This window comes from Mustela lutreola, chromosome 1 (genome assembly GCF_030435805.1).
Source record: "Mustela lutreola isolate mMusLut2 chromosome 1, mMusLut2.pri, whole genome shotgun sequence".
Lineage (NCBI taxonomy): Eukaryota > Metazoa > Chordata > Mammalia > Carnivora > Mustelidae > Mustela > Mustela lutreola.
The window spans coordinates 22,621,901-22,645,106 of record NC_081290.1 but is presented as its reverse complement, the minus strand read 5'-3'; the positions used below and the strand labels follow the sequence as shown (position 1 = coordinate 22,645,106).

At 39.3% G+C, this 23,206-nt stretch overlaps 1 protein-coding gene across 3 annotated transcripts; it reads left to right on the top strand.

Annotated features, from left to right (window-relative positions):
• Nucleotides 1-22,710, top strand: REST (RE1 silencing transcription factor). Of its 3 annotated transcripts, none has more exons than XM_059160497.1 (4): nucleotides 1-231; nucleotides 2,597-3,500; nucleotides 9,586-9,669; nucleotides 16,677-22,710. In XM_059160497.1, exons 2-4 carry the CDS (start codon nucleotides 2,606-2,608, stop codon nucleotides 18,980-18,982), a joined length of 3,285 nt encoding a protein of 1,094 aa, XP_059016480.1. In that variant the 5' UTR covers nucleotides 1-231; nucleotides 2,597-2,605; the 3' UTR covers nucleotides 18,983-22,710. The 3 variants fall into 3 exon arrangements, with proteins under 3 accessions (XP_059016480.1, XP_059016491.1, XP_059016472.1); XM_059160508.1 differs by lacking the exon at nucleotides 1-231 and adding an exon at nucleotides 391-1,039; XM_059160489.1 differs by lacking the exon at nucleotides 1-231 and adding an exon at nucleotides 1,063-1,215.
• Nucleotides 22,711-23,206: the final 496 nt, after the last annotated feature.

The window sequence follows — 23,206 nt, the reverse complement described above, 5'->3', positions numbered from 1 at the left end:
CAGACCCCGGCGGCGGCGGCGGCGGCGGTGGCTGGGACGGCAGAGCGAGAGCCGGCGGCCTGAGCATTCTCTGCAGTCCCACTCCTGGGCCTTTGCGGGCCTCGACGTCCCCAGCGCCCAACTTTTCCATCCTCCCCCACCCCTCCCCCCGAAACTCCAGCAACAAAGAAAAGTAGTCGGAGAAGGAGCGGCGGCGCCGGGTCTCCCGCCCCTCGTCGCCTAGGAAGGCCGGTAAGCGCGGCTCAGGGCTGGGGGCTCGGTCGGGGTGGGGGAGGGCCGGCCGGGCGGCGGCGGCGGCGGCGGCAGTGGCAGGGGGAGGGCGCGGAAGGACGCGGAGCGAGGCGCTGTCCAGGGCTGATTTGCAGATACTGTGGCTCCGGCGGCGGCCGCAGCGCGGGGCGGGGGCGGGCGGCCGAGCGGGATCGGGTTACACCGGCGCAGCCCGGGGGCTGGGCCGGGGGCGTCCTTGGGGAGCGGTGTGGAGCCAGGACCCCCTCCCCAGTCGAGGCTGGGCCGTCGCCTCCGCACGGGCCCGAGCGTCCTTCGAGTCAGTCCTGAGGAGCGGAGCTGCTTGTGGCGCTGGTCCTGAAACTTCTTCCCCGTCCTCCTGCTCCCAGGTCCCGCCGCAGCCCCTCGTCGGCCCGCGGCCCTCGCGTCCCCCTCCCTCTCCGGCCTCTCCCTTTCGCCGGAAGGCGCCGTTGAGTGCGGCCGGGCGGGTTGAGTCAGCCCCGCGGCCCGGGCGGTTCCGCCAATGGGGCTGGACAGCGATTTCTGCTCTCGGGCCGCCCCGCCGCCTCGGCCCTCCGCACCCGACCACCTCGGCGCCCGAGCTGGCGGGGCCGGGGCGCGCGTCCCGCGGGGCGCGGTGGGGGAGTGAGTTCGCAAACTTCCGGGGCGCGGGGGAGGCGGCCAGCGCGCGTGGGGGCCCCCTCCGGCGCTAGGGGCCCGACGCCTCGGGAGGGCGCCGGCGGAGCCTCCCGGGCCCTCTGCGGAGGGTGAGCCCAGGGGCGGTGAGAGGAGCTAGGACGCCGGCAACGCGGTAACTTTCCTTCCTCTTCCCGGACTCGGGCCCGCGGGCCGGGGAGGGGGCAGCCCTGAATGGGGAAGACTTGGTCTGGCCCAACGGCGCCCCGACTTTGCCCACCTTGCTTTTCTCAGTGTTGGGGAACTCAGGAGAAGCTTCGGGACGAGTGTTGGGGCAACTCCCGCGAGTTGGTGTGTAAATGTGTGCAGTGAGCGGGCCCAGCCGAGAGGAAGCGAGAGCGCCCGAGTTTGCAAAGAGCTGCTTTGTGTTTGGTATTTTGAGAAAATGGCCGAATGCCTATTTCAGTCAGGAATGCCGCCGCCGAGGCAGGCGCTGGTGGCAGCCGCACATAGGAATTCGTGCAACACGTTGGGTTTTCGGGCTGTGCTTAGACGGCCTTCCTGACAAACGTGAAAATTCCTTTAGGGATGGTAGTTAGGGTTGGGGGGGGCGGTATTAGAAAAGTCGATGTTTGGATAAATTGCCGAGTAGCCTGGGCTGTTAAGCCCTGGGACTGCTCTGGCCCTCAGTTTGTTTTCTGTGATGGCATTTGATTCCAAGTTTTGGTACATTATAACTCGGTCGGTTTGTGTTTAATGCACCTGGGTGAAACGGACTGCTTTTGGGGTTTGGAGTTCGATTCGATTTTTTGAGTGCTTGCCACTTACTTTGCTTCTTCTAATTTGCAAGACAGCACTCAGTTGGAGAATAGCACCTTCTAGATTGGAAAGTGACGTGGTTAAGGCGACTTTAAAAGCCCAACATGTTTTCAAGAAGGTGATCTTGTAATGGCTTCCCCTAAGCAAGTAGGCCAAGTCAAGCACAATGCAAGAAAGTTGCTGATGGTCGGGTTGAGTGGTACGGTTATTAGAGGGTTTGAAAGTTTCTTTAATTTGTGAAGTTTTGAATACACGGAGCTTCCTTTTAAAAAAAAAAAAAACAAACAAGGAAAAAAGTTCTGCTTTTTCTTTTTCTTTAAAACGGGTCTGGTTATTAAAATAAACTTAAGTGGTACTTTTTCACAGTGGTTTATTTTTCTGGAGTTAGTTGAGTTTATATGAAATTCAGTTCAGTTGACCAGTTACTACAGGCTTCTACTGTCCAGATAGGTTTGTACTTAACAAATGAACAGTATAGTTTTGGGGGGTTCTCCCTTTTCTGACTAGTAAACTGTGGAAAGGGGGAATTGAGAGGACAGCAGTTTACTATTCATGTATTGAATTGAAAAATAATTTTAATTAACATAAAAATGAAGTTATTTTTTCACCAGAAAAATTGAAAGTGCTTGAGGGAAGACATGCCAGTGGTAGACCTAGTTGATGGATGAGTTATGTCAGACAATTGATAGACATTTTTGTAGGGATAATAGAGATTTTTTTGGTGATCGCAATAAGGAAAATTTGGTAGTACAAAAATACTTCAAAGCTTTAATTTTAGTGATTAACAAAGCTCATTGTATTGAAAGATTATTTTTGATAAATATCTTTTTTTTAAGTTAATGAAGTATTGGAGCAATGTTTTGGATGTTGTGTTTAAACTGGTTTTGTACTTTTTGTCTTATTTTGAATTCAGAATACAGTCATGGCCACCCAGGTAATGGGGCAGTCTTCTGGAGGAGGAGGGCTGTTCACGGGCAGTGGCAACATTGGCATGGCCTTGCCTAACGACATGTATGACTTGCATGACCTCTCCAAAGCTGAGTTGGCTGCGCCTCAGCTTATCATGTTGGCAAATGTGGCCTTAACTGGGGAAGTGAATGGCAGCTGCTGTGATTACCTGGTTGGTGAAGAAAGACAGATGGCAGAATTGATGCCTGTCGGAGATAACAATTTTTCAGATAGTGATGGAGAAGGACTTGAGGAGTCCGCTGAAATCAAAGGTGAACCCAGTGGATTGGAAAACATGGAACTGGAAAGTTTGGAACTCAGTGTTGTAGAACCACAGCCTGTGTTTGAGGTATCAGCTGCCCCAGAAATTTACAGCTCAAATAAAGATCTTCCCCCCGAAACCCCTGGAGCGGAGGACAAATGCAAGAACTTGAAGAGCAAACCTTTTCGCTGTAAGCCATGCCAGTATGAAGCCGAATCTGAAGAGCAGTTTGTGCATCATATCAGAGTTCATAGTGCCAAGAAATTTTTCGTGGAAGAAAGTGCTGAGAAGCAAGCAAAAGCCAGAGAATCTGGGTCTTCCACTGCAGAGGAGGGAGATTTCTCCAAGGGCCCCATTCGCTGCGACCGCTGTGGCTATAATACCAATCGGTATGATCACTATACTGCTCACCTGAAACACCACACCAGAGCTGGGGATAATGAGCGAGTCTACAAGTGCATCATTTGCACGTATACCACAGTAAGCGAATATCACTGGAGGAAACACTTAAGAAACCATTTTCCAAGGAAAGTATACACATGTGGAAAATGCAACTATTTTTCAGATAGAAAAAATAATTACGTTCAACATGTTCGAACTCATACAGGTAAGAGTACCCTGTAGTCCGTAAGTTCAGTTCACTTTTGATAGTTAAAATTCAGTAGGCTGTTAAAGTAGCACTGAAGAAGGGATTCTGGGGTCAAGTTCTGGTCCCATTATTTGCTGTCTTTGTGACCTTGAATAAGTCAACTTAATCTCTGTGCTTTAGTTTCTCTCTCCATGGCGATAATAACTTCGGGATTGAGGATAAGTGAAGAACACTTACTTCACAGAATGACTAAGATATTATCCATGTTCTTGTTAAAATTTTTATTCTGACAACTTGAAGTAGATCATTTAATTAAATTGGACTATTTTTTTTTTTTAGAAGATGTGTTTAGTTAGTAGTGAATACATCTAAGATGCAGCATAGTTTCTTAAAGCAATTGAGGACTTAGACAAAAAGGAAAACTCAGTGATTAACCTTTGCATAGATCCATTTCACAGAAGCCATAAACTTTTAAGATAAATTATCTTGGTATTGAGTTCCCGAGTGGAACAACTTAACCTTGTCTGCAAAACCAAGAAATGTGAAAAGTTAGTTTTTAAAAAACTGGTGGGATTACCACACTTGAAATCATTTTCCTGAGAAAGCAAACACACGTGAAAAATGAAGCTATTTGTCAGGTAAAAAACAATGTCTTTCAGCATGTTTAAACTCATACAGGTAAGAGAACCTTTCTAGTTTGTAAGTTACTCTATCAAAAAAAAAATGGAACAACATTAAAAATACGAAAAATTTCAAACATCTCAAAATACCAACATGTACTACTCGTTACCTGTACTCATTAGTTAATGATATTTTACCACATTTGGCAATTTTTTTGGTAAATACCAGTTCTGTTGAGATACAGTCCACTACTGCAGAATTCATCCATTTAAAGTTAAAATTCCCTGGTTTTAGTATATTCACAGAGATGTATAACTATCACCACAGTCCATTTTTAGGACATCTTCAACCAAAACGAAACCCTGTCTGTTCGTGGTTACTCCCCCATTTCTCCTCAGCACCCTGAAAGACCATCATGGCAGCGATGCATGTGCCACTGACTGAGCCAGCCAGGTGCCCCAAAGAGTCTCATTTTTTAAGGAAATGTTTGCAACTTCCTGGTAGTTTTCTCACATTTTTCTGCTAAGAATTGGTACCTTTGAGGACTGATTAGCGCTGATGAGCGGTCTGAACAAAATCGGATAGGGTAATTTAGTATAGTGGTCTGGATCACAAGTAAAACGGGGTTTTAGGATGCTGTTTGCATCAGATCCGTTTTGCAGGAGTTATCACTGGACTGAACCCCACAGGTAAAGTAGGGCACAGTGAGGAGGGGAATCAGTAAAGTAGTGCTTTACTGAATTGTGGTAGACTTAAACAGTAAAACTTGCAGATGAAATTCAGTCACAAGAAAGATGTGAGGGCACTTGGATGGCTCAGTCAGTTGAGCGCCTGACTCTTGATATTTAGCTCAGGTCATAATCTCTCGTGGTGGGATCAAGCTCTGTTTGGGTGGAGTTGGCTTGTTTCCCCCACATGGGATGCGTTCTTCCTCGCAAATAAACTTTAAAAAAGGCGGGGGGGTGGTGTCTGTGGCAAGATTCTAAGCTCCAGGAGAATGCTCCAGTATTACGTATATGACCTTAAAACCTAGTCAAGTAAAAATGTTTGGAGATCCTTTGAAATTTGTTAGAACCTGTGACTGTCAACATGTTTTAAAACCATTTTAGTTTCCAAAGTCTAGAAGTTCAAATATTTAAAAATTACATGGCATAGGAAGTCAGAGTTACTTGGAAATCCTATCCCATTAATCACTTAATAGTTTGAATTAAACAGACAAAACCTCATGTACAATATCTTAAAATAAGTCTTAGCTATTCTATATACTTCAGCCATAATTACTTCATATTCATTTAACAGTTTTTTTAAAACATTGGGGCTTAATTTGGATTGGCTGTGATCTGTAGAGCTTTCAGGTAGTAGCCATGGCCTGACTTTTATCTGTACACTTTGATGAATTGTTTTGATTGAAGTATAATTGATGACTTTGAACAAATACATGTACTCCTACCCACCATGCAAGTCAATATAGAGAATATTCTGATCAGTACCCCAGTGCTTTTGTCTTAATACACTTTGATTTTGTCAGTTATATTTTGATAATTCATGTTTCCCATAAAAGCTAAAAATGTTTTCAACTGTAAATCTAAATTTGTCAAATTTTAAGAATATTTCTAGAACCAAAAAGAAAACGGAAAGAACTGGAAAAGGTTTCTTTTAGTATTTTGTATGTATTTCCAGTTTTGGGGGGGGGGGTTTGGTATTCCAATTTTTTAATGTAAAGCATTTTTTGTTTTGTTTGTTTGTTTTTTAAAACAAGAACTCTTGGGGTGCCTGGGTGGCTCAGTTGCTTAAACCTCTGACTTAACTCTTAAATTTTGGCTCAGGTCGTATTTCAGGGTCCTGGGATGGAGCCCTGCATGGATCCTTTGTGCTCGAAGGCGGAGTCTGCCTCTCTTCCTTTCCTTCTACCTCTACCCCTGCTTGCAGGGGCACATGCTCTTATTCTCTTAAAATAATTAAGTCTTAAAAAAAAATAAAATAAAATAGCAGGGGGGAAAGAAAACCAAGAACTCTTGGCCATTTATAATGTTTTTTATATAGTAGTTTATTTTAACTGCAGTTTAATTGACTAATTTTTAATGGATGTATTTTATATGCTTAACTGTACCATCAATAAATTTTTCTTCCCATTAATTTAAAGTTGATATTTTCTCAGTAAGGTAACATTGGTTTTATGTATCTCATTTCACATTTTAGTGTCTTCCCCTTCCCCCACAAATTTTAGTGTTGAACTTTATTGAGAAGATTTTTTTTCTTCCTAATGTTATCTTTGTGAATTTTTTTTTTTAAATTTTTGGTAAGCATTTTGAAACAATTTGGTAGTGTATGTATTGGGAGGATAATATTTCAATTATGTAAATTCTGGGTATCTCTGGTGTTAAATGCATGGTTCTGAAAATTGTGTTTTTAAAGGAAAATAAATTCATTTAATGCTGAAAAGTAGAGATAAATAATAGACTCACTTCTCATTTAAGTACCTTAGTTTTCAGATTCACTTAATGGGTTTCTTCTGTTCTTCGAGTGGCCAGTGTTGAGTACTTCTCTGCTAATCTGCAGAACAATCTATGGAGGAACTAAATTATAATAGCCTGTGTTTACTGAGAGGAAACCCTGAAGTGATGTGTCCAAGGTCATACTATACAACTAAGACTAAGAATCAAAGTTCAGGGGTTTTTTGTGAGTAATATGTGATAGGCTGAGGATTTTCATTTGAGTCTTCAATTAAAAGATTTTTAATTTTGTGGGTTTGATCATTTTAATCAGTTCACAAATTCTGGGTGCCTGGATGGCTCAGTTGGTTGAGGATCAGCCTTTTTTGGCCCTGGTCATGATCCCACAGAAGGGATCGAGTCCTTCATCGGGTTCTCCGCTTCACAGAGAGCCACCATCTCCCTTACCTCTCTATTCCTCTCCACTGTTCGCTCTCTATCTCTCAAATAAATTAAATACAATCTTAAAAAAGCCAAACACAGCAGTTCACAAATTCTAAAAGATGACATTTTTGCCTCTATGTGTGACTGAAAAATCACTACGTTTTCTAGAGTATTTATGCCTGTTTCGTAGTTGCACAGATAGAAACAATCTTTTCTCTTACAAAGAATTTAAATTATTCTTAATTGATCCCTTTGTTTATCTATAATGGTATTTGATTTTTCTTCCATTAACTTTTCTTTTTGTGACAGCTTAATTGCGATGCATTTTACATACCATACAATGTGGATTGGCCCATTCTAGGCATTTCTGATAAACAGAGTCATACAATAATATATGGTCCTTTGTGACTGCCTTTTTTAACTTAGCATAATGTTTTCAAGGTTCATTCATGTCCTGTGCACAGTACTTGTTTTCCTTTTGCTGCCAGATAATCTCTTGTAGGGATACCATGTTTTGTTTATCCATTCATCAGAATATTTGGATTGTTTTCCCTTTTTTGGCTGTTGTGAATAATTAATTCTTCCATGAACATTCATACACACATTTGTGTGGACACATTTTTATTTCTCTTGGATATGTACAGTTGACCCTTGAACATTGCAGAATTTAGGGGCAGTAGAAAATCTGCACATACCTTTTGACTCCCCCAAAACTTAACCACTAAGAGCCTACTATTGACCAGAAGCCTTACCATAGTTAAACATTTTATGAGTTGTATGTATTATATACTGTATTCTTAGAGTAAAGTAAGCTTGAAAAAAAATCTTAGTAAGAAAATTCATGACGGGGAGCCTAGGTGGCTCAGTGGGTTAAGCATCTGACTTGATTTTGATAGAGGTTCTCTGGTCTCTGGGCGGCACTCTGGGGGGAGTCTGCATGGCATTCTCTCCCTCTGTCTTGCCCTTCCTTGCTCCATATCTCTTTCTCTCAGATAAATAAGTGAACGAATGAATGGATATAGGTATGTTTAAAAAAAAAAATCCAGAAGAAGAGGAAATAAATTTACAGAACTGTGCTATATTTGTTGGGGGGGGGGGTGGGAAGCACGCATAAATGGACCTGAACAGTTCAAACACATGTTGTTCAAGGGTCAACTGTTCATACCTAGGAGTGGAATTGCTGAGCCATATGGTAACTGTTCAGTCATTTGAGGAACTGCTAAGCTATTTTCCAAAGTGGCTGCACTATTTTACAGTTTCACATTGTATGAGTGTTCCGATTTTTCCATACCCAGACCAATACTCTAACATCTGTCCTTTGATTATAGCCATCCTCATGGCTGCGAAGTCTTCATCTCATTGTGGTTTTGATTTGCATTCCCCACATGGGTAAAGATATTGAGGATCTTTGCATGTGCTTATCTGTCATTTATATATGTTTATAGAAATACTTTCAACATATTTTAAGCTAAAATTCTTCCAGGTTGAAGTAGGAATTCTGTTGATAGGACTTATTTATAGCTGACCTATAGCTACCAGCTAATAAGAGCTGTATGGCTACTAGGAACACGTTTCCTACTCATTACAGTATTCCTCTATTTTCACTTGTTTTTTTTCTTTCCCATGTCCATTTTACTAGACACATCTGTTACTGTAACTTACTGTATAGACAAAATAATAACTGGTATTATTGAGGGCTTGACTATGTGCCAGGCACAATATCAGATGTTCTGTGTGTATTATCTTAAATTTAAATTCTCACAATTCCAGTAAGTGAAGGTGCTTTTACTTCGAATGAGGAAACTTGCCCAGGGTTGTAATTATTATCTTGTGGCCAAAACCAGATGAAAAGAAATTACAAATTGTTAGGCCTGTGTGTGTGTGTGTGTGTGTGTGTGTGTGTGTGAAGCTTTTTAAAAAATCTGTTTAGTGTTTGACAAACCATGTCCCAAAAACATATATTTCCTGCCGTTGAAGTCTTAAATTCTTTAGTACTGAAATCTTTATCTTCTCATCTTCGGTTATTGTCAGTGCTTATGTGTTTATGAGCAGGATTTACCTTAACACTGATCTGTTCTGTGAAATGTCTGTCTGCCTACTTGAAATTTTTAGCTTAAGCATCCCCACTTACGTGTTCTTGGTTTTAAGCAGCAATTTCAAATGATAGCTTTACCCTTCACAAAAATCCCAATAAATAAATAAATAAATAAATTTCTGAGTGATAGCATGAGAAAATTTGGGTAGATTTTTTCCTAAGGGTAATTCTGATTTTTTTTTTTAAGGGTGCTCCTTGATACTTTATCAATGTAATTATTCAGTTCTTAATATTTAATGCGAGAGTTTGTAGCATTACTATGAAAAATAAAAGGGCTATGAGAATTCAGAAAGCCAGTGATCTTTTTTGTCTGCAAAGCTGAAATGTAGTTATGTGAATTCTGAATTAAATCATTTACTTATCTATAATAAAAAATGGACTATTTTGCCAGGAATAGGAAAAAGAATCCTTATCAAAAAATGCTCAGTACTGAATATTGTGTTTATTGTTAGTGAGGATTTTATTTACCTTATTTTATCATATTTAAACCCTAACCCTTCTATTCTTTCAGGGGAACGCCCATATAAATGTGAACTCTGCCCTTACTCAAGTTCTCAGAAGACTCATCTAACTAGACACATGCGTACTCATTCAGGTTGGTAAGAAATGGGAACCCTTCTATGATTTTTAGTAAACCATACATCATTATAACAAAATCCTTCCAGACGTGAAACTGGGTCATTATTAATGATTTATTTGTTTATTTTAAAAATCAATTTATGATTTATTTTTAATTTAGAAATCAGAGTTAAAAATCAGTGTTGTATTCATGTGACACTATCTAAATTTAGGTTCTTTTTTTTTTATTTTTATTTATTTGACAGACATTTCACAAGTAGGCAGAGAGACAGACAGACTGAGAGAGAGGAGGAGGCAGGCTCCCCGCTGAGCAGAGAGCCCGATGCGAGGCTCGATCCCAGGGCCCTGGGATCATGACCTGAGCTGAAGGCAGAGGCTTCAACCACTGAGCCATCCAGGCGCCCCTAAATTTAGGTTCTTAAGAAGGAATCTATAGTGAAACTCTGAAACTGAGTATAAAAGGCACATGCACTGTTCTTGGGTGGACGGTCTATAATTTCCACCTGATCTTCAAGTTCTCTGACTAATAAAACTTGAAATGCTGTTATAGACCAACACTGGTTCGTACATTTTGAGCAGTGCCTACCTTCTCACCCTCTCCCCCACTCCCAACGCAATATAACACCACATTTCATAGTGTGGTTTCTAATTCCTTCTTCACTTGTCAGGTCCTAAAATGTGGGTTTGTCCTTTTTTGAGAGCTGATAGGGCTTCTGTGAACTAATTTACAGAAGCCAAACTTTAAAGAATAATAGATAATCCAGGATCTCAGTTTATTAACCTATACTAGATAAAATGCAGGACTATAAATGCAGTGGGAGATTTGTCCACTCCAATGACTGGAATAATGGTGATCACTAACCAGAATTGGTCCCCATTATCAAAGTAGATAGATGGCAAAGTTAAAAAGTAAATAGCAGCATAGGTGGTCTTAGCATAATTCATTTTGGCTATAATTCACCCTTGAACCTTGGTGAACCACCACAACTGAACAGAATACTCGACTTCCAAATTTAGAATATATACCCCTGTAGGGAAGCTATGTCAGAATCTTGGTGTTAACAGAAGTCTATGTAAACTCATGTCCGTTAGGTTCATTAATTGCCTGAAATTTGTGCAGTCTGCTTGTGTAGCCACTAGCCACATATGGTTATTAGCTTGTGAAATATAGCTAGTTTGAACTGAAATGTATAAAATATATAGCAGAATTCAAACAATATAAATAAAGGCACCTAAAACCTATTTTGGGGTGGCTGGCTGGTTCAGTTGGAGGAGCATGTTACTGGATATCAGGCTCATGAGTTCAAGCCCCACATTGGGTGTAGAGATGACTTAAACATAACTTAAAAAAAAACTTTTTTTAAGTTTTGATTACATGTTCACATGACATTAATTATATTGGGTTAAATAAGTAGTAAAATTTAGTTATACCTTTTCTTTACCTTTGTAAATGTGAGTATCAGAAAATTTAAAATTATATATATGCTTGCATTTTATTTCTATTGGATATTGCTGTTTTAAGTCAGTAATTGAGTAACATTTGATTATAGTACAGATTCTTATTTGAGCAGCTATGAAGAAGTCACATAATATGTGGGCTAGCTTTTCTTTACCCTCAGTGCTTGTCATGTTAATATACTGGAATGTTCTTTCTAAATCTCCTAAGCTATTGAGTTGAGTCACTTAACCAGATACCTGAGTTTATTGCTTAGGGGTGCTTCCTGGTTTCATTTTCTGAGGGTCATTGGGAAGCTCTTTCAGGTTTCCTTGAGGGTAGGCATCATGTTCTATTGATAGTTCTGCTCTAGCCCTTAAATAAAACATTTAAGAGTTTTATGTGAGTTAACTAATTTTTGTCCTTTATAACTATGCAATAATGTATAAGTTCAGTTGCTGTCCCCATTTTACCAATGGGGAAACTTAAACTAAGGGATTGAAGAAATGTGGCCGTTTTTCCTATAGAATGTCCCCCTTTCTGGATTTGTCTTACTTGCTTTCTCATGGTGTCACTGGGTTTTTCTTCTGTCTCTGTGCCCTGTATTATATGTACACTAGAAATCAAATCTGAATGCTTGAATTCTACTTCTGTGTCTCATTTGAAGTCCTCTCTGGTTGACAGCACTATTAGTGTTGCTGGTTTACTGGATTAGAATGATAACATACATGTATCTTTCTCATTGAATGGGTAATACTTTTGTCACCCTTTAAGTGTCTGTGGTGTTTTAGACTAGTCAGTAACTTCTGCTGGAATAATTTTGTGTTTGCTAACTGTTGTCTTTTGAATTTCTTAGCTGTATTAAAAAGATGATATTCAGTAGCTACTGTTAGAGTACAGCAAGTATTTTAAAATTCTTTTCAAGAGTAGTAGCTACTGTTTTTAAAGATTTTATTTTTCTAAGTTATCTCTACACCCAGTGTGGGTCTCAAACTCACAACCATGTGACTCAAGAGTCACATGCCCTATCAACTGAACCAGCTAGGTGCCCCAATAATAGCTACTATTTGTTGCGTGCATGCCAGGTACTGAGAAATTGGGATTTGTTATCTTTAATCTTAGTACCCCTTAAATATTTAATTCTAGTTTATGGATTAGGACACAGATATAGAGAGGATAAATGCTTTATCTGTGGTTAATTGTCATTCCTTTAAATCAGAAGAGCTAGGATTTAGCCTTAAACTCCTCACCCCTCCCATTTTCAGGTATCAACATCGTTAAAAGAAAATTATGGCTCTAGAAGCTATAGCATAACAGAATTGGAACCACAGCATATGGAGAGAGCAGAGCTATGTCTTTTACTGGGTGTCAGTAGTTTGAGTTGCAAACAGGAAACAAACATGGTTAGTTTGTTTTGTGTATGAGTGTGCAGTTATTTCCAGGAGATCCTATGTTTCAGTACTTTTTTTTTTTTTTAAGATTTTATTTATTTATCAGAGAGAGAGAGGGAGAGAGAGTGAGCACAGGCAGACAGAGTGGCAGGCAGAGGCAGAAGGAGAAGCAGGCTCCCTGCCGAGCAAGGAGCCCCATGTGGGACTCGATTCCAGGACGCTGGGATCATGACCTGAGCCCAAGGCAGCTGCTTAACCAACTGAGCCACCCAGGCGTCCCTGTTTCAGTACTTTTAATTGAAGTTGCTGGTAGCCCTCACAAATACACTGAGGCTAAATTAAATTAGGTCAGATTGGATAGGTAGTCTTTTTTTTGAATGGGTTGCATGGAGTGAATATCTTGCGCGTCTTCTCTGTGGTCTGGAGTCTGATTTTTAAGGTCCCCTGGGCCTTGTTTTTTCCCTTGTTCATGTGAGTGTATTTCAGAGAGGAAAAGTATGTGCTCATTCTCATTTTTGGAAGAAATTAGGCTCTGTGGAGTTGATACATTTTAGCTTAGCTGACAGATGGGTTTATAAAGCAAAACTACAGTGGTTATTTCCTTAGAGCATTTCCAACCATAGAGTTTGGTTTCTTTAGGCCAAATTAGGAAGGGGTCAGAATGTTGATGAGGTGAAAAATTGACACACTAATATAACCTTATTGGTGGTGTTCTCCATTTTACTGGTGTTTCTCCCTAATGGTATTAAAGTATCCTTCACCACCAGGCTAGTCTGAGATATGCGGACATTATCCACAGTTCTCCCTTTCTTTTTCTCAGTGGAGATGCTGTCATTTCATCCTGGGTGAAATATCTCATTCCAGTTTGTATTTGCTATTAATAATAATTTTTTTATATATCACACTGACTAGTTCCCCATTCTGCTAGCATAGGAATTCATCTTGAATATTTTCCCACAATGAGTGTAATGGATGCTGTTGTTAAAGAAGATCATCAACTTGCCAACTTCCATCTCCATTTATTACTCTTCTTAAAATGGAAAATACTTTTTTCAACCATAAGTTTATTTTTCTTTCACCAAGTATTTGACAATTATTGTGGAGGCACTATTTGAATAGGCTGGGCTTATTTGGAAGACATTATGGTTTGAGGGTATAATGAATTCTAGAATGTTTTTTTCCCAGTGCCTTTGTGGTTTTTTTCATTTTAGTATGTCATGTCAAATTCAACTTACTGTGCGGTTTGGGCTTTTTCAGTCAGTAAATGTATTTTTTATTGAGGTATAGTATATACAATGTTACATTAGTTTTAGGTGTATAGAGTAAATTTTTAAACTGTGTTCTATTGAGGTTCAGTTTACACACATGAAAATGCAGAGACATGTGTCTGAAGCAGACAGGTCAGGGACTTCACATGGTTTCTCCTGTTTGACTGCCCCCTAGAGGAAGACCTGAAACATTTATATACCCTCAGAAATATTCCCTCCTCACCCTTTCTGGTTAGTACTCCCATGGTCTACCCCTAACTGATAGTCTGACTTCTGTCAAAAAGAATATTATGACATTCTTCTATGAGATAGTTTTTGACAGTCATCCCATGCTGCTTTATCAGAACTTCGTGTTTTTTTGCTAAGTAATAATCAATTGTATGCCCCATTACTCTTCAGTAAGTCCCTTTTGTTATTCTTTCTGGATTCTTCTTGAAAAGAATAGGTAAAGTATATAAAAATCTTTCCTCTTTTGAATTTGCTATATATTAATTTAATTTGGGAGGAATAAAGTGGACATCTGACATGTTTATAAAGATGAAAAATGTAGATGAATACTAGAATTGGAAAAGAATTAAAATCATTGATAAAAAGCAAAAAAATATATATTAGGTGCTAAAAACCTATGCAGTTTTATGACTGTATCTAATACAAGCACGACTCAAAGGCAAGAAAATAAAACTGAGAAGGAATGAATGGAGCAAGTAAATTTTGCCATCAAAATTTAAATAGGTTTTTATGAACTCCCATTCTCTGACCATTTCATAGGTGGAGGCTTGCACTTTGATGCTTGCTGTGTAAATACTCTCATTTGTTAGGGGTTATACAGTGGCATTACAATTCTTTTATTAGCACAAATATTTTTTAATTAATTAATTAGACAGGAGAGAGAGAGAAAGATCACAAGTAGGCAGAGAGGCGGGGGTGGGGGGGAGTGGGAAGCAGGCTTTCCACTGATCAGAGAGCTGGATGTGGGGCTCGATCCCCGGACCCTGGGATCACGACCTGAGCCAAAGGCAGAGGCTTAACCCACTGAGCCACTCAGGTGCCCCAGCACAAATATTTTCTTAAAGAAATAAACTTCATTCATCAGCTACTTGTTTACTCAGAGGTAGAGTTTAAATGGAAAGGCAGGATAAATATATGAATCTTGCCTTTTGTTTACCCATACTAAAAGTACCATTTTCAAAAGTGATGATTTATAGGGAGTGTATATGGACTGCTTGGCTGTGCCAAGCTAAGTCTGTGCCATGCTAAGTGCTTTATATGGATTAAATTATTTATAGGTCATAGCTTAAAAGTATTTTTACAGATGCAGAAATTGGGCCTTAGAGAGTTTTCAGTACCTTGCTCAGGATCTCAAAAGTGAGTTGGAGAAGAGCCCATATTTGATCTCCCAGATAGTCTCATTCTAAAAAAAAGTTCTTAACCATTATGCCATTAATTTTCTTCCTCATTCTGTGTCTGTATATGTTAAGCAAATGTTTGTGTCCACTGAGGTAATTCGTTGGAGGGGACAAGAGTAATGAAGCATGTTGTAGAAACCTCTGGTTGTGACTCTGTTAGTAGTCTAACATGGAAAAGAGTTGTCCAGCTAGCTACATAACCAATCTAACCAATCTGATGTACCTCGGTAAGTTTTGGTTTCTACAAAACCAATCTAACCAATCTGATGTACCTGGGTAAGTTTGGTTTTATCATCAGACATTTTCTCATCATGTAAAGCTTAATGTCTGAGAAATTTGCTTTATGAAAAAATTAGATTTGATACGAATTTGAGAATGTTTGAGAGATGAATTTTCATAAATGTCAATTTCCATTTTTCTACTATGCATTCCATTGGACCAGTGGGGTATGGATACCGTTTGGTAATATTTACTAGAGTGTGATCTAGATGGGTATGTATTCAGGTAGAATGTGTTAATCTTCTATCTTTAATTTGGGGGTGGGGGTGGTTTTGGTATTATATGTACCTATGATCTCTAATGATCATGACTTTGTTCAATTATTTTACATACCATATCTATTTGTATGCCCTTTCTCACCTATGCTGTTTCTTTACCCATTTGTTAAAAGAAGGCAGAGAAAAATGAGAAGGTTTCTGGCTTGGCTATATTTTTGCTTTAAAATAGCAATTCTGGCATTGGATGACTTGACTGAGTGAAGTTTGACTCTATTCCTGCTGAGATAGGCAAAAGGTTTAAATTTAAAGAAAAGACCTCTTGTTCCCTAAGCCCAAAACTTTTACAACTTTTACATCTAAGGTCTGAGAGTGTAGTTTGAAGTGTAAGATATTTCTTTAGAAGTCTCAAAATTTATCTTAAAAATGTACGGGAATTACGGAGAGGGTATGTGCTATGGTGAGTGCTGTGAAGTGATAAACCTGGCGATTCACAGACCTGTACCCCTGGGGCTAATAATACATTATATGTTTATTTAAAAAGTAATAATAAATAACTTGCAAGTTAAAAAGTGTGGGAATTATATATTCTATTCCATTGTACATTTGTTTTCATGAAACATAAAACAATTAAAATGATCTTTTCTTTAAAAAAAATACATTTTTTCTCTTTGAGTGCCCTTGCCCCCAAATTCACATCCATAGCCCAACCAACTTTGCCAATAATTGTTGTGTACTTCTTGATGAATCATTGTTCTTTATAGTGTTTAAGAGCTCTAGCTTGATGGACGTTTTAGAAGATGATGGTTAAATGAAATCGTTGTTCTTCCATTTGGTATGAGAGTCATTGTCAAGGGATAGAGAAAAGATCTACAAATAAATATGGTAAATGTAAAGTGCATGATTGAGTCTTTTCAATGAATAGTTTGTGTGTGTGTGTTTCAACATATCCAGTTCCTTATATTTCAATAAATGGCTTGAATTCATGTCTTAATCTATGTTCTCTCTAACATCTCTTGTTTACTTTAGGTGAGAAGCCGTTTAAATGTGATCAGTGCAGTTATGTGGCCTCTAATCAACATGAAGTAACCCGCCATGCAAGACAGGTTCATAATGGGCCCAAACCTCTTAACTGTCCACATTGTGACTACAAAACAGCAGATAGAAGTAACTTCAAAAAACATGTAGAGCTACACGTTAATCCACGGCAGTTCAATTGCCCTGCGTGCGACTATGCGGCTTCCAAGAAGTGTAATCTTCAGTATCACTTCAAATCCAAGCATCCTACTTGTCCTAATAAAACCATGGATGTCTCAAAAGTGAAACTAAAGAAAACCAAAAAACGAGAGGCTGATCTGCCTGATAACAATATTACCAATGAAAAAAAAGAAACAGAACAGACAAAAATAAAGGGGGATGTGGCTGGAAAGAAGAATGAGAAGCCTGTAAAAATGGAGAAAAAAGATAATGTTTCAAAAGAGAAAAAGTCTTTTAGTAATGCTTCAACTCAAGTGACTACCAGAACACGCAAATCAGCAATGGAAACTAAAGAAATGGATGTGCATACAGGAAATAATTCAGAAACAACCTGTAAAACCAAGAAAAGCAAAAGAAGGATGGAAACTGAAGCCCATTCCTTAAAAGATACTATTAATGATGAGGAACCTGTGACAAAAAAGAAGAAGAAGGCAGAAGGCAAATCCAAAAGTAGTCAGGAAGTGCCAAAAGGTGATAGCAAAGTAGAGGAGACTAAAAAACAAAATACTTCCGTGAAGAAAAGTACAAAGAAGAAAAGTCTGAAGAACAAGTCAGGTAAAAAAAGCAGCAAGGCTGCTCAGAAGGGGCCTGCTCGGATGGTGCCTTCTCCTCCCGAGGGGCCTGCTCAGATGGCCGCCTCTTCTTCCAAGGGGCCATCTCAGATGCAGCCTTCTCCATCTGGGGAGCCCATTGAGATGGAGCCTTCTCCCCCTGTGGGGCCTGCTCAGATGGAGCCTTCTCCTCCCGGGGGGCCTGCTCAGATGGCCCTTTCTCCTTCCAAGAGGTCTTCTCAGATGACGCCTTCTCCTTCCAAGGGGTCTTCTCAGATGATGCCTTCTCCTTCCAAGGGGTCTTCTCAGATGGCGCCTTCTCCTTCCAAGGGGTCTTCTCAGATGGCGCCTTCTCCTTCCAAGGGGTCTCCTCAGATGGCGCCTTCTCCTTCCAAGGGGTCTCCTCAGATGATGCCTTCTCCTTCCAAGGGGTCTTTTCAGGTGGTGCCTTCTCCTCCCGGGGGGCATGCTCAGCTAGAGCTGCCCCCTGCCATGGAGTCTGCTCACATGGAGGTTGGTCAGGTGGAGCCCCCTCCTCCAGTGGCCCCTGCTCACATAGGACCTGCTCAGACAGAGCCACCACCTCCCCCTGGGGGGCCCGCTCAGATGGAGGTTGTTCAGAGGGAGCCGCCTCCTCCCACAGAGCCGCCTCTTCACATGGAACCAAGTCCCAGAAAGTCTCCTCGGAAAGATAATAAAAAAGAAAAACCCAACACGCAGAGTGAAGTGGCTCGGAAGGAGCAAGTCCTCATTGAAGTTGGCTTAGTGCCTGTCAAAGACAGCCAGCTTCTGAAGGAGAGTGCAGGTACGCGGGATCTCTCTGCACCATCACCACCACCGCCAAAGGAAAACTTAAAAGAAGAGGAGTCAAAAGACCAAAAATCATTCACTGAAGGTGAAGGAAGTAAAGAAGCCCCTCTTCAAAAGGTAGAAGAGGCAGGGAAGATTCTAGCTGGTCTTGCTGCTATTAACAAGGAATCTGCCGGTATTTCATCCTCTGAGCAAAACTTGACTATGGCAGAGGGTGAAATGTTAGATGCTAAGTGTCTGACTGACACTGAGCTTCGTGAAATGGAAATAGACACTGATGAGAACAAAACAGAGAACCCCCCTGGCAAAGAGCCAGCAGTTGAAGAACCTGTTTCACCAGTGCTGCTTCCCCTGCCAATAGAAAATCACGAAGCAGTGTCCAAAACTGCTGTGACATCACCTCCTGTCACCATGGCAGTAAATGAGTCTCAGGAAATGGATGAAGACGAAGGCATCCATAGTCATGATGGAAGTGATCTAAGTGACAACATGTCAGAGGGTAGCGATGACTCTGGATTAAATGGGGCCCGGCCAGTGCCACAAGAAACCAGCAGGAAAAATGCAAAGGAAGCCTTGGCAGTCAAAGTGGCTGAGGGGGATTTTGTTTGTATCTTCTGTGATCGCTCTTTTAGAAAGGAAAAAGATTACAGCAAGCACCTCAATCGCCATTTGGTTAATGTCTACTTCCTTGAAAAAGCAGCTAAAGGGCAGGAGTAATTTAGGATAAGGCTTCACTTCTTAGTTTATAAGATCTATTACATTTAATATTCATTTGTAGTTGTAGACAACCTTTTATTTTTTAAATTGCTTTAATTAGTGTCCGATGTTGATTTTTAAGTGGCACTCTTTTCCTTAGGACTCTATATACCTGTTGATGGATAAATTTTAGCAAATCCAAGGAAGGTAGTGTACTAAACCAGCAGACACCTAAATCTGTTAGTTTATACGTTTAATTGAAATGAGAAGGCCAAGGTGGTATTGTAGCATTCTGTTGCTTTGTCTGGCTGTAACTTGTCACTTTCCTTGCCATGTCTGTCTTCTTGTTTCACTTTAGTTTTTTTTTCTTAGTTCTTTGTTTAGTTCTATAAAAATTGGCATACTTAAATAGCAAATTACTTGAAGAATTTGCCTGCTTTATATAAAGTTAGCACTTTAAGATTTTTTTTAGAGATGAGGAGAGACATTTAAATTGAAGAAAAATTTTCCCAGCAGTGGACATTGTATCAGTCCAGGTATTTACTTCTGAGTTTTGATCAATATTTCTTATTTGTATATGTTAATCATCATAAAAACAATTGATTTTGGTGTGGTTTTTTTGTTTGTTTTGGGTTTTTTATTTGTGGGTTTTTTTTTTTTTTTGGTGCTTTAATGGCTTAAGATGTTGCACATTGTTTTGGTTTTTTTTTAACCTATGCAGTTCAATTTTTTTCTAGAAATAGTATTTGTTGAACAGTAACACTTTATACATATATATGCATGTTTATTTTGACCTCTTTGGAGGGATGCTTTTAGTCTTGTTTGCAAAAGGGCAGTTTTCTTTTTCCTTTGCTGCAATTGTCTTTTTTGCAGAATATTAGTGTGTGCAAATTTGTGAGCAAATGAAACATGCAGGTTCAATCCATTGATTTTGAATTTCACATCTTATATCTATGCCGGAATCTGTATTTCACATAAGTTATTTATTTTAAATGGATGTAGTGAGTTCACAGCTCTCATATTGACCTTTAAACAAACCACTAGGCTCTTTATTAAATGGATTTTAATCTCAGATACCAACCATAAGTAAAAATTTTTGGCTTGTTTTAGTACAACTACTTCCTAGATGTACAGTGTTAAGTTACATATTTGAGGAAGACCTTTTTACATAGATGGTTGGTGTCCATATGGCTCCTCAGCTGAATAAAGAACTGTAAATGATGTTTGGAAACTGCAGACCTGGAATTAGGAGACATAATTACTCCTTCAAGGTATACCGAATATCAGTTGTGAGATTCCAAAGCCATAGCAATGATACAGCAAACCTAGGTTGAGAGAGGTAGTATGAGTGCTGGTAGACCAGCTGCTACTTACTTCCTATGAATACAGTGAAAAAGGCAGGTGAAACCTAAGTACAGTCCAGATTTTTAAAAAATCACACTTTCTCAGGGATCTCCACAAACTAGTGGGTGTCCTGGCTGTCCCTGTGACAGCCGCTTTCTACAGGTGAGGCCTCAAATGAATTGCAGCTATCCTGGTGTTCCTGTGGGGGCACTTAGTATTAAGAAAGAGTGTTCTTCTAAACTTTCTTGGTAGGTTCTTTGGCCACTTGCCAAAGAGTATGAAAGAATCCAACCCAACAGGATTTTTCTTCCTAATAGCAGTTAATTCATTTCGGTCAAAGTATGATTCCAGTAGGGAATCTGGAACAATTCTGATCCTCCCATGTTCTGTCCTGAAATAACCACTTTATATATCATTTATTTTCTTTCACCTGGCGATCTCTTTGAGGCAGGTTTCAGAGTTTGGCAATGCAACATGAAAGACTAGGGAAAGCATTGATGAAGTGTGGGTAGAAAACTTGTTAAAAATCTGAGGGTGAAGTTTGAGTTAAAAGACATTTGAACTTGGAATTGACTGGGAGGCCAAAGATTTAAAGAAGAGAAGATTCTCTCAAGAAAAGAGTAAGTTGTGTGTTAATGGTGTGTGTTTTGTGTGCATGAATGGGAATTTATAAATGATGTTGAATTCTAGATGAATTCACGGCTCCGACAATCATTGTCAACAGAAGATCAAGCTGCAAATATTTATGTTTTAAATCTTAAATTATAAAGCTAGTTAAATCTTTCTAACAACTAGTTTTAATGTTCATGGGTACATTTTATGTAAGTTACTTTTACATTCTGTATGAAAAGACTCATGTTAAGTACAGATTGGAGATTGGGAATCCATTTGGGGAAGAGGTTTTGTGGATTGTTCAGTGCTACAAAAGAAAAAAAATTAGACTTCTGGGGAATTGGACTAATTTTCTTATCTAGTTTTTAAGACTAGAGTGCTAAAAACAAAATATGAAGGAAATTAAAACCCCTTGTTATTAAATTGATCTGTGAAAACATTGTTACTGGAAATTGAGTGGGACTTGAGGCCTTTCTTCCAGAAAACAAGGACTTGATTGTCAGGCCTATATTAGGTTCTGAACCTTAATGCCATGTATTTGTACTTGTTAAAATTGTTTCAATGAAAAATATGTTAGTAATAAGAACTTCTGGTTTAGTTGGGAGTTCTTCCATTTGAAAAATGTGATATTTGCATGGAACTGTTTGAATCTTTGTTTTCTCAGTTTCCCCTCCACTGGATAGAATTGAAACTAGAATTTTCCCTTTTGTTAAAGGAATAAAAAGTGAATATGTTATTTGTAAATTGATGTTTAGTAACTAGAGATAAACTTGAATACTAGAATACATGATAAGCCTAATCTAGGTAGTCTTAGGAAAATCTCTCTTCTGTCTTCTCAACCTATATTCACATTGAACTTCAAGATATATTAAGTTATATTTTTTCCGCTTTTCAGAGCTGCTTTGGGGCTACTTTTTTTTTTTTTTTTTTTTTAATTGAGGTGTAATTTGTAAGGGGCTACATTTCTGGTAAGGCTTCTTATAATTGGCTGGATGTTTTCTAGTCTTCCAAGAAGGGCCATTTTATTTTTTAGAGTCACTTCTAAAGTCATGTGGTCTTTAACTTTGGGGACTGTTTTGCATTTAAGTGCTAATGCAAATAAATTTAAGCCCAAGTAGACCTCATCACATGTCACCTCATGAATGTTGACAATGGAAGGAATACCTTGCCTGTAGTATAATATCAGTTCTGGACCGAAAAGCTGGGGAAGAAACTTCATTTTCTTTTTTGCATAAACCAGAAAAAACAGCTAGTCTGTGCAGCTTCCTTGTTGACCTCAGCAGATGAACTGAGCTGATAGTGTTAATTCAGATTTGGTAAATTATCTGAATCTTCGTTTCTGTAGACTTGCAATCTACATGCAATTTTTACTAAATCAGATAGCTTTTACATTTTCACTTGTGTACATAGGCTCCCCACCCTTTTCAACATCCATTAGTTAATTGATCTTTGTAAACTGGCATTGAAACATTACAACAATGTTTTGTTGCACCAATTTTATAAACTTACAGTGCAATACGTGTTATTTTTCCGAGACAAACCAAAGGTTAATATCTCAAGGTTCTTGCTGCCTGCTTTAGCAGCATTTGATGGGAGGATCTTTTATATACATTTGTAATAGATGAGAAATAAACCAGATTGCAAATAATTTTTTCTTTTTTTAAAGCTTAAACCATGTACCAAGTCTTTGGTCCAAATTGTGTAGGGTAAGTTAAGCTTAAATGGCATTCTATTAACCAGTATGAGTGTATTTCTGTAAGCATAGTTATGTTGAAATAAAGTTTTAAAAAGCCTTCCATGCCTTTGTTTATTATTGGTATATGTCAGGGATCAAAGAAACCAAATTTATTTTGCTAGTATTGGAAGTGTATTAATTCCAAAATTCTTACATCTGATAAGCCATGGTAGGTAGAAGGGTCATGGCAGTCTGTTGTTTGGGATGACAGTCCAGTGGGTAGTAGTCCAGAGCATATCTTCCTGTACTGTAATTTTCTGGGAGATGGAGGTCAGGGAGAAACAACCCGAAGACCATGGCATGCTTTACATAGTAATTTTTTCCCAATCAGATTCCCTTACATCCAGCTTTACTGTATGTACTTAAATACTCCCTTCCTATACAGCTTTAACATAAATAATCCTTTCTCAGTAGCAGGCCTGGTGTTGGTACATTTTGACTCATAACTGGAAAAGATGCATTGAAGGGAAAATAAGTTGAGTTACACCGAGTGTTGACTGCCAAGGTACTGTTTTAAGCATTCTTTCTGAGAAGAAAATGAAACACAAAGGAAA

What these genes read in the sequence shown, in the direction of transcription:
- REST (XM_059160489.1), top strand. Translation starts at nt 1,099, where the DNA reads ATGGGGAAGACTTGGTCTGGCCCAACGGCGCCCCGACTTTGCCCACCT. An exon ending in GGGGCAACTCCCGCGAGTTG is followed by an intron (nt 1,216 to 2,596) that starts GTGTGTAAATGT and finishes TTTTGAATTCAG; the next exon opens with AATACAGTCATGGCCACCCA. An exon ending in ACACATGCGTACTCATTCAG is followed by an intron (nt 9,670 to 16,676) that starts GTTGGTAAGAAA and finishes TGTTTACTTTAG; the next exon opens with GTGAGAAGCCGTTTAAATGT.